Genomic DNA, 11,027 nt, shown 5'->3' on the forward strand with positions numbered 1-11,027 from the left:
GAAATTTTGTTTTCAGTGTCTTGAATATTGCATTTTAATTCATAACACATTTGATCCATGCAATTCATGCTCGTAAAAATTACATGTTTTTTTTTTTTTTTTTTTTTGAGAGGGAGTCTCGCTCTGTCACCCAGGCTGGAGTGCAGTGACATGCTCTTGGCTCACTGCAACCTCCACCTCCCGTGTTCAAGCGATTCTCCTGTCTCAGCCTCCGGAGTAGCTGGGATTATACAGGCGCACGCTGCCACACCCAGCTAATTTTTTGTGTTTTAGTAGCGACGGGGTTTCACCCTGTTGCCCAGGCTGGTCTAGAACTTCTGAGCTCAGGCAATCCACCCGCCTCGGCCTCCCAAAGCGCTGGGATTACAAGCGTGAGCCACCGCGCCCGGCCTCTAAAATACACTAGATCTTTGTATACTGACTTGGGATTCAGCTCCATGCTAAATTTTGAATTAATTCAAATGGTTTATTTATTGTAGTTAGTTATCGATTTTCCATACACAATCACGCCATCAGCAAATAATGACAGTTTTGCTTCCTTTTCATCTTTGTATCTTTTATTTCTTTTCCTTGCCTTATTGCATGCACCGTCTACAGCCTTCAGAACAATGTTAAGGAGAAGTAGTAGTAGTGTACATCTTATTTTGTTCCTGGATTCAATAAAAATATTTAATATTTTCATTCATTTGGGTAAATACCAAAGGGCACAATTTCTGGGTCATATGGTAAGTGTTTGTTGAGTTTTGTAATAAACTGGCAGACTATTTTCCAAATCACTATACCATTTTGCATTCCCATCAGCAATGAGAGTTCCTGTTGCTCCACATCCTCTCCAGTATTTGGTATTCTCAGTGTTTTGGATTTTAGCCATTCTACTAGGTGAGAGTTCATCACTAGAAAACTTGCCCTATAAGAAATACTAAAAGGAGTTATTCAAGCCAAAATTATAGGGCGCTACCTATAATCCCAGCACTTTCTGAGCCTGACGCAGGAGGATCACTTGAGTCCAGGAGCTCAAGACAAGCCTGGGCAACATAACAAGACCCTGTCTCTATAAAAATAAAAATTAAAATATTAGCCAGCTGTGGTGTTATGCATCTGTAGTTCCAGCCGATTGGGAGGCTGAAGTGGGAGGATCCATTGAGCCCAGAAGTTTGAGGCTGCAATGAGCACTGATTGCACCACTGCACTCCAACGTGGGTGACACAGCAAGACCCTGTCTCAAAAAATAAAATAGGCTGGGTGTGGTGGCTCACAACTGTAATACCAGCACTTTGGGAGGCTGAGGTGGGTGAATCACTTGAGGTCAGGAGTTTAAAACCAGCCTGGCCAACCTGGTGAAACCCCGTATCTACTAAAAATACAAAATTAGCCAGGTGCAGTGGTGCATACCTGTAATCCCAGTTACTTGGGAGGCTAAGGCAGGAGAAGCGCTTGAACCTGGGAGATGGAGGCTGCAGTGAGCTGAGATTGCACCACTGCACTCCAGCCTGGGCAATGGAGCAAGACTCCATCTCATAAACAAACAAATAACATAGGCCAGGTGTAGTGGCTCACTTTTGTAATCCCAGCACTTTGGGAGGCCGAGGCTGGCAGATCACAAGGTCAGGAGTTCAAGACCAGCCTGGCCAACATGGGAAAACCCAATCTCTATTAAAAATATAAAATAGTCAGGCATGATGGTGGGTGCCTGTAGTCTCAGCTACTTGGGAGGCTGAGGCAAAGGGAGGTGGAGGTGGAGGTTGCAGTGAGGCAAGATCACGCCACTGCACTCCAGCCAAGGCGACAGAGTGAGACTCCATCTCAAATAAAAAATAAAATGCCTTTAAAAATCTTTTAAAAACTACAATTTATGTAGTTTTCTGTGTCTATGTTTTATTTTATAATAAGATTTTTTAAGATAGAGACAAGGTAAAAAAAGGATTGAAGATGCTTGTGTTGAAAAAAAATGCTAGTATATTTAAAATGTTTATTAAAGCATGGTGCTCAATCCCTTTTCATGAGATTAACAATACCTCTTGGTGTTGGTGTCAGAAAGATTATATTCTCAACTGAAAGTGGCTTAGGTCACTCAAGCAACCTAACAAACAAAACCATGTCGTTTATTTATTTGAGACAGAGTTTCGCTCTATAGCCCAGGCTGGAGTGTAATGGTGCAGTCACGGCTCACTGCAAGCTCTGCCTCCTGGGCTCAAGCGATTCTGTCTCAGCCTCCCAAGTAGCTGGGACTACAGGCGTCCACCACCACGCCCGGCTGTTTTTTTTTTTTTTTTTTTTGAGATGGAGTCTCGCTGTATCGCCCAGGCTGGAGTGCAGTGGCACCATCTCAGCTCACTGCAAACTCTGCCTCCCAGGTTCAAGCGATTCTCCTGCCTCAGCCTCCCAAGTAGCTGGGACTACAGGCACCCACCACCACGCCCGGCTAATTTTTTGTATTTTTAGTAGAAACGAGGTTTCACCGTGTCAGCCAGGATGGTCTCAATCTCCTGACCTCATGATCCACCCGCCTCGGCCTCCCAAAGTGCTGGGATTACAGGCGTGAGCCACCGCGCCCGGCCGGCTAATTATTTTAATTTTAGTAGAGACGGGGTTTCACCATATTGGTCAGGATGGTCTTGAACTCCTGACCTCAGGTGATCCACCTGCCTTGGCCTCCCAAAGTGCTGGGATTACAGGCGTGAGCCACTGCGCCCGGCCGTACCATGTGGTTTGTATTAATGATGCACAATCTCAGGTCTTTGTCACCTGAGCTGAGTGTCTAGCTATAACCTCTCTGCCTTCACTGTAACGAGAAGGTTGGTTGAAATGATTTCTGAGGTCCTTTCTAGTTCTGTGAGTCTGATGATCATTCTCATGTTATAACACTGCAGATGCACTTTTCTGCATTTTAGCATACTGTAATTTATTTAAATGTACATTGTGAAATACTTAACCCTCCTGAAGTGCCTTTACCTGCCACGACACCTTCTCTGTGGGTCTCCCCTTTAAGATTGCTTATCTTTGGAACTATAGGCATCAATTGGGCCTTGGTTAAAGTGTAGTGCAACCAAAATGTGGATTCCCATGCAATCTGAAATGAACTAGACCTATATTACTGATATTGTGGAAAAGTTTCCAAGATGAGGCAAAAACACAAATTTCAAAACAGTATACAATATAACAGTATTGAGGGGTTTTGTTTTGTTCTGTTTTTAGAGACAGGGTTTCACTCTGTCACCCAGGCTGGGGTACAGTGGTGTGATCATGGCTCACTGCAGCCAAGACCTCCTGGGCTCAAGCAGTCCTTCCACCTCAGCCTCCCAAGTAGCTGGGACTACAGGTACACACCACCAAATCTGGCTAATTTTTGTATTTTTTGTAGAGATGGAGTCTTGTCATGTTGCCCAGGCCGGTCTCGAACTCCTGGGCTCAAGCGATCCACCTGCCTCAGCCTCCCAAAGTGCTGGGATTACAGGTGTGAGCCACCACACCCAACCAATATTGAGCTTTTAAAAAAACCTAACATACCATTAATTTTCTCCAGAAAGTAGAATATGGTGGGTGGAAAAATGTTATGTGAGAAACAAGGGGCATTACTTTTTTTCCGAATATTTTTATGGAATTGCTTAAAATTATTTTATTTATTTAGAGACAGGGTCCCACTCTGTCACCCAGGCTAGAGCACAGTGGGATGATCTTGGCTCAATGCAGCCTCGACCTTCCAGGCTCAAGCACTCCTCCCATCTCAGCCACCTGAGTAACTGGGACTACGGGTGTGCACCACCACACCTAGCTAAAAATTATTTTTAAATTGTACACCCCATCTACCCTGATGTGATTATTGCACATTGTATGCCTGTATCAAAATATCCCATGTAGGCTGGGCACGGTGGCTCATGCCTGTAATCCCGGCACTTTGGGAGGCTGAGGTGGGAGGATCACCTGAGGTCAGGAGTTCAAGACCAGCCTGGCGAACATGGTGAAACCATCTCTACTAAAAGTACAAAAATTAGCTGGGCGTGGTGGCAGGCACCTGTAATCCCAGCTACTCAGGAGGCTGAGGCAGGAGAATTACTCGAATCCAGGAGGCGGAGGTTGCAGTGAGCTGAGATCACACCACTGCACTCCAGCCTGGTGACAAGGGTGAGACTGTCTCAAAAAAAAAAAATCCCATATACCCCTTAAATATATACACCCATTATGTACCCATAAAAATAAAAAATTTAAAAAATTATTTTAAAATTGAAAAATTATATACTGCATATAATAAAATGCACAGCTTGATGATTTTTCACAAATGGAATACTCCCATATTATTAACACCCAGATGAGTCACAACAGCCCCAGACCCGAGAAACCACCTCTGGCCTCTCCCAGTCAGTATCTCCCTCCTGTAACCACTATCCTTATTTCTAACAGGGATGTTAACTTTCTAAAAAAATCCCCAGAACATTCTGGATGTTAATTTTTTTTATAAGCAAAGTTACTTTTATAATATGTCAAAATAAAATAGGCTTAAATTAAGGATTTATGCAACAACAAATGATCTAACCAATTCTGGGAACACAAAAGTAAAGGTCTCCAATTCCAAGAAGCTCACAGACTAACGGGAGAAACAAAACTAAATGATTAAATAACAGTTCTAGGCTTGGTGCAGTGGCTCACGCCTGTAATTCCAGCTCTTTGGGAGGCCGAGGCAGGCCTCTTCAAGTCCAGCCTGGCCAACATGGTGAAACGCCCACCTCTACCAAAAAACACAACAATTAGTTGGGTATAGTGGCGTGTGTCTATAGTCTTAGCTACTCGGGGAGGCTGAGTGGGGAGAATCACTTGAACCTGGGGGTGGAGGTTGCAGTGAGCCAAGATCGTGCCACTGCACTCTAGCTTAGGTGACAGAGTGAGACCCTGTCTCTAAATAAATAAATAAATAAGAGTTCTGACAGAAATATGAATCCAGCGCTGCTACTGCAAGGGAAGACTGGGGGAAGCTGAGAAAGCTTTCACAGAAAAGTGAGGCTTTAAAGGATGAATAGGAGCTGGCAGTTATTAGTTATCATAAACAATGGAAATAAACAAATAGAAACTAGCTCTTTAAGAAACAGTCTATGGGGAGGCCTGGCTACTGGTTAATCCTATCTGGTTTGGCTTCTGAAGCCATCAGTCAGGATGACATCACCACTGATCAGGTTCCTCGGGGCGGTGTGCATTCGCCAGGTGTATAATGAGGAAAAGGAAGTCTCCGGAAACCTCCCCTGGCATTCCAGGCCAAAGCTATGCACTGCGCAGAGGCTGGGAAGGCTTTAATTAAATTCAACCACTGTGAGAAATACATTTATAGCTTCAGTGTGCCCCAGTGCTGCCCTCTCTGCCAGCAGGACCTGGGCTCGAGGAAGCTGGAAGACGCACCTGTTAGCATCGCTAATCCATTTACTAATGGACATCAAGAAAAATGTTCATTCCTCCTCAGACCAACTCAGGGGACATTTCTTAGGTACAGTGTTTTTTAAAGTGTTAAATTGCATTGTGCAAACTTTTCCTTCTGTTTTAGTCACTGAAGTTTCCTTTTCTTAATACATAATGTGTGAGGTTTGGTGGACAATTTTTTCAGTGCTTTGGCCTTAAATCCTGAGATGCAGGCCTACTGGCTTCATAAAAATAGATGGTATGCATATGTTCCTGCAGTGATAAGTGCAAGAATATATGTGGAATATATGAAGAGTAAACCTGCTCATATGATTTTCAGAGAAAAATATGTGCTCAGAGGCTAACCGGGAAAATGACCCAGCAGCTAATCTTATCTAAATAATACCTTTACTGCCAGTTAATTTGTAGTTTCAGTGACAAACAGGTACAACCTACAGGGCCTGATGAACTGGCACTTGCAGACTATTTTGTATGGAGGAAAATTAAACTGAAGACTAGAACTGATCTATTTCCACTGTAGACACCACCTGGCTTTAAGAACAAATTCAGTTCTCTCTTGCTGAGAGTGCTGGCATAAACAAAAAGGATGAATTAGAAAGCAAAAGAAAGGATTATACCTTTTTTTTTTTTTCTTGAGACAGAGTTTCGCTCTTGTTGCCCAGGCTGGAGTGCAATGGTGTCTCAGCTTACTGCAACCTCCATCTCCCGGGTTCAAGCGATTCTCCCGCCTCAGGCTCCCGAGTAGCTGGGATTACAGGCGCCCGCCACCACACCCGGCTAATTTTTGTATTTTTAGTAGAGACGGGGTTTCACCATGTTGGCCAGGCTGGGCTCAAACTCTTGACGTCAGGTGATCCGCCCACCTCAGCCCCCCAGAGTGCTGGGATTACAGGCGTCAGCCACTGTGCCCAGCCAGGTTTATATTTTACTGTCCCCGTGGAGTTTACCAATAGGATTAGGATTGGCCCAGCGTAAGCCAGGCTTTAGGAGAGCATGGGTCATAGAATGTTGGTGTATGCTTTAGGAAATATGTTCAGCTCCTGTGTATCATTAGTCTAATGCTCCCTAGAGTCTACCCTCCTAACTTCCTGTCCCCTCGAGTGCTGGTTTCGAATAAGAAAATGGGAGTTGACTACTCACCTTCCTGCCTACTAACTTCCTTAATCAATTTCCTTCTGGTCCCTATGAGGATTAAATGAACCAAAGTACATAAAAGGTTTTGGTCATACTGTTAGGTGCTAAATAGGCAGCATCCCTGGGCCTTGCTCAGGGAGGCAGCCAACGCAGAGAGGGCATTACAGGCTCTGGAGTCATAAAGCCCCTGATTCCTATCCTGGTTATTTTAACCAGCTCCAGGTATCTCTGGTTCCTTATCTGTAAAACAAAGATTAAAATTGTTATTATTTATTTTTTGAGACAGGGTCTTACTCTGTTGCCCAGGGTGGAGTGCAGTGGTGCAATCTCGACTCACTGCCACCTCCGCCTCCCAGGTTCAAGCAATTCTCGTGTCTCAGTCACCCGAGTAGCTGGGATTACAGGTGCCCTCCACCATGCCCAGCTAACTTTTGTATTTTATTTTTTAGTACGGATGAGGTTTCGCAATGTTTTCCAGGCTGGTCTCGAACTCCTGGCCTCAAGAGATCCTCCCACCTCAGCCTCCCAAAGTGCTGGGATTACAGGCGTGAGCTGCTGCATCCAGCCAGCTCTATTTTCTTGGACAGAGTCTCGCTCTGTCCCCCAGGGTGGAGTGCAGTGGTGCAATCTTGGCTCACTGCAATTTCCGCCTTCCAGGTTCAAGCTATTCTCGTGCCTCAACCTCCCGAGTAGCTGGGATCACAGATGCACACTAACATGCCTGGCTAATTTTTGTATTTTTAGTAGAGATGGGGTTTCGCCATGTTGGCCAGGCTGGTCTCAAACTCCTGGCCTCAAGTGATCTGCCCGCCTTGGCCTCCCAAAGTGCTGGGATTACAGGTCTGAGCCACTGTGCTCGGCCTCCTCCTACTTTAAATGCCAAATATATGCAAACCCGAAAAAAACCTTGTTTCTTTCAGGGAGTATGATGGAAGGTCTGATCTTCATGTTGGAATAACTAACACAAATGGTAAGTGCAGTTTTGTAGCTTAAAAAACCCCTACTACCCAGCAAAAGGAAAGCAGTATTTGTGGAGATTTGATTATGGCAACATCTAATGAGTGATTCCATTGTTCACTGGGTTCTCGTACTGCACCATGAGGTGGGCATTGCCCCCAAATGAGAAATATTTGACTTTATGGCAAATTATTACTAACAATACAAAATATCTGAAAGCTCTTTAATGTTTTCTCAGTGAAGAGCCTCACAAACCTGTACATTTTTTATTGGTTTTTAAAAGAGGCAGAAATAGATGTCCAGTGAGATTGACTTGCCCAAGACCTCCCATCTTGTTTCCGAACCAGAATTTGGAACCAGGCCCTCTGACTTCCAATCCTATGCTCAGCCGACTACCACTGGGTCCCCACATTCTAGGGACTTCAGGAGTAAAGCAGGATGTAGTGGGGCCTGCAGTGTTTTTTTTTTAAGGAAAGTGAAGATTAAACAAAACTGTTCCTTTGGCCACCTATAGCTCTGAGGGCAGAGTGTGCAACCCTTCAGCCAGAAGCTTTCTTGTCTGCAGGAAAAGGGCCTGGGTGGAGCCACCTGCAGGATGTGTAGCCTGGATATGGTGAGGCAAGTGAGGCACCTAGCCAGGCCTCATAGGTGAAGTCTAATAACAGCCTTTCCTTACCCACTGAGGCAAGAGAAACTGACACTGTGATCAGAAACCCAGAACGGTTCTGAACTTAGTTACCCACAAGCATAGTCATACTTACCACTCATCTTTAGCAGGTGGAAATTTATTCCTGATTTAAGGAAACAAGATTGACCCATTGGTAAATAGAGAACTTCAATAAAAATATTGGAGATGATGATCCTGGTGCCTATCATTGTCTCTGTTTCCTGGGGGCAACTTCACAGCCCTGAACAGCAGGTAGAGCTAGAACTCGGTTTCTCTCAGGGAAATGATTCCTGATAACAGGGAAGGCTACATAAACCCCTCCCTGACTATAGAAAAATCTAAATCTCATTAGGTGGATGGAAGATTCTAGAACCTCCCCCCTGGATTTATATTATGTAAAGTTACCACATGGCTACTGTCATTTTCTGACGTCCCTTTTACCCAGAGGTGTGTGTTTCCTTGAGGCTCCACATGACTTTGGTTTTGATTTGCAGGGGTTGTGTATAATTACAGTGCACACGGTGTCCAGCGAGATGGAGCAGGGTGGGAACAGAGCATAAGCATCCCATTACTGCAGCCCAACATGTATGGAATGATGGAGCAATGGGACAAGTACCTGGAAGACTTCTCCACCTCCGGGGCCTGGCTGCCTCACAGGTACACGACTGCAAATGCTGCCCCCTCACTGACACTCACATGCTATGCAAGTGGGATCCCCATGTAGCCTCAGCTCACAGAGGACTCAGCAGCATTTAGCTTCCTGTTGAGCCGATACAAAGATATTAGCATCTCTAACAGAATTTAAACAGGGGTTGAACTACCCTAGGTTTTCTGCAGAGGTGGGTCAGCATGCCACATACAACAAATTCACAGCGCTGTAAGAGCTTAAAGGACTAGAATCTGTATTCAGTTATTTTAGTTTTGTGACAAGGTATTTTTACATATACATAGCAAGTCACGATATTGTATTTCCTTAAAAATTAAAAAAAAACAATATTCAGGCTGGGCATTGTGGCTCTCGCCTGTAATCCCAGCACTTTGGGAGACTGAGGCAGGTGGATCACCTGAGGTCAGAAGTTTGAGACCGGCCTGGACAACATGGTAAAACCCCGTCTCTATTAAAAATACAAAAATAGCCAGGCATGGTGGTGGTCATCTGTAGTCCCTACTTGGGAGGCTTGGGCAGGAGAATCACTTGAACCCAGGAGGCGGAGGTTGCAGTGAGCCGAGATCACGCCATTACACTCCAGCTTGGGCAGACTGAGACTCCGTCTCAAAAAAAACCAAAAAAGCACAAAAAACAATGTTCAAAATGTAAAAACTTCTGTTTTGTAATTTTAGCAATTTCAAGTTAATTTCTCACTCTCAACATTTTATAAGATGTACAGCATATTTGTGGATTTAAATTAGAGGTTTCCCTTGAAATAAGTTTAGATACTACGGAATATCATAAAACTCATATGGAATTCCATCTCTAAAATCTAGAAGTGCAATAAGTTCCCCAAATTGGTAGTTAACTTGCAACTGAGTAACCACTCTGAACATCTGGGTGAATCTATGCCAAGCTGCATCAAGCAGAAATGGCCCAAGAGACCAAGCATCCCCCAGAATTGCATTTTTTTTTTTTTGAGATGGAGTCTCACTCACTCTGTCACCCAGGCTGGAGTACAGTGGTGCAATCTTGGCTTACTGCAACCTCTGCCTCCTGGGTTGAAACAATTCTCCTGCCTCAGCCTCCCAAGTAGCTGGGACCACAGGCTTGCATCACCATGCCAACTTTTGTATTTTTTGTAGAGACAGGGGTTTCACCATGTTGGCTAGGCCAGTTTCGAACTCTTGACCTCAAGTGATCCTCCCACCTTGGCCTCCCAAAGTGCTGGGATTACAGGTGTGAGCCACCGCACCCGGCCTGAAGTGCACATCTTGAAGCTTCTTAACCACTGAGCCAGCACATGCAGGGGCCTTGCTCGCTGAGGCACCCGATTTCAGTTAGGAAAGGCCTTTGGTAGCTTCACGGCCTGTTCCTGAGCAGCCTTTTCTTCTCAACACCCTTGTTCTCTTCCGTAAGGTATGAAGAAGACCACCACAACTGCTACACTTACACACTCACGTTCATAAACTGCGTTCTGATGGCAGAAGGTAGACAGCAACTGGACAAGGGTGAATTTACGGAGAAGTACGTGGTCCCACGGACAAGGCTGGCATCCAAGTTCATCACACTCTACCGGGCGATACAGGAGCATGGTTTCTATGTCACTGACTGTCCCCGGCAGGAGGTGCAACCCCCTGAGGGTGGCGGTTTGTACTGAGAGCTATGTAAGCGCAGCCTGGACATTGGGGGTAGGGTGGTTGCTACCTTTAATCAGTACTATGGATTTCTAAATGCATTTAACTGTGGTTAATAAAAATGTGTATGGGCCGGGCGTGGTAGCTCACGCCTGTAATCCTAGCACTTTGGGGGGCTGAGGCGGGTGGGTCGCCTGAGGTCGGGAGTTTGAGACCAGCCTGACCAACATGGAGAAATCCCGTCTCTACTAAAAATACAAAATTAGCCGGGTATGGTGGCACATGCCTGTAATCCCAGCTACTAGGGAGGCCGAAGCAGGAGAATTGCTTGAACCCGGGAAGCAGAGGTTGTGATGAGTTGAGATCGTGCCATTGCACTCCAGCCTGGGCAACAAGAGCAAAACTCCACCTCAAAAAATAAATAAAAAGTAAAAACGTGTATGGCTTCCCTTCAAGCATATGTCAGCTTACTACATCATAAGACTTCATAAAATAAAAATTGCCCTAGGTTTTAAAAATTAAATGCATTCCAACAAAATTATTTTCCTGTCAATGAGGTTTTTAGACTAAGAATCCATTC

At 44.9% G+C, this 11,027-nt stretch overlaps 1 protein-coding gene across 1 annotated transcript; it reads left to right on the top strand.

The window, feature by feature from the left end:
• Nucleotides 1-4,839: 4,839 nt before the first annotated feature.
• On the top strand, nucleotides 4,840-10,607 carry MKRN2OS (MKRN2 opposite strand). The gene is made up of 4 exons (XM_003265056.3): nucleotides 4,840-5,470; nucleotides 7,458-7,507; nucleotides 8,656-8,818; nucleotides 10,230-10,607. The coding sequence occupies exons 1-4, from the start codon at nucleotides 5,253-5,255 to the stop codon at nucleotides 10,468-10,470; spliced, it is 672 nt and encodes a 223-aa protein (XP_003265104.1). The 5' UTR covers nucleotides 4,840-5,252; the 3' UTR covers nucleotides 10,471-10,607.
• Nucleotides 10,608-11,027: the final 420 nt, after the last annotated feature.

This window comes from Nomascus leucogenys, chromosome 21 (genome assembly GCF_006542625.1).
Source record: "Nomascus leucogenys isolate Asia chromosome 21, Asia_NLE_v1, whole genome shotgun sequence".
In the NCBI taxonomy this organism is placed as follows: Eukaryota; Metazoa; Chordata; class Mammalia; order Primates; family Hylobatidae; genus Nomascus; species Nomascus leucogenys.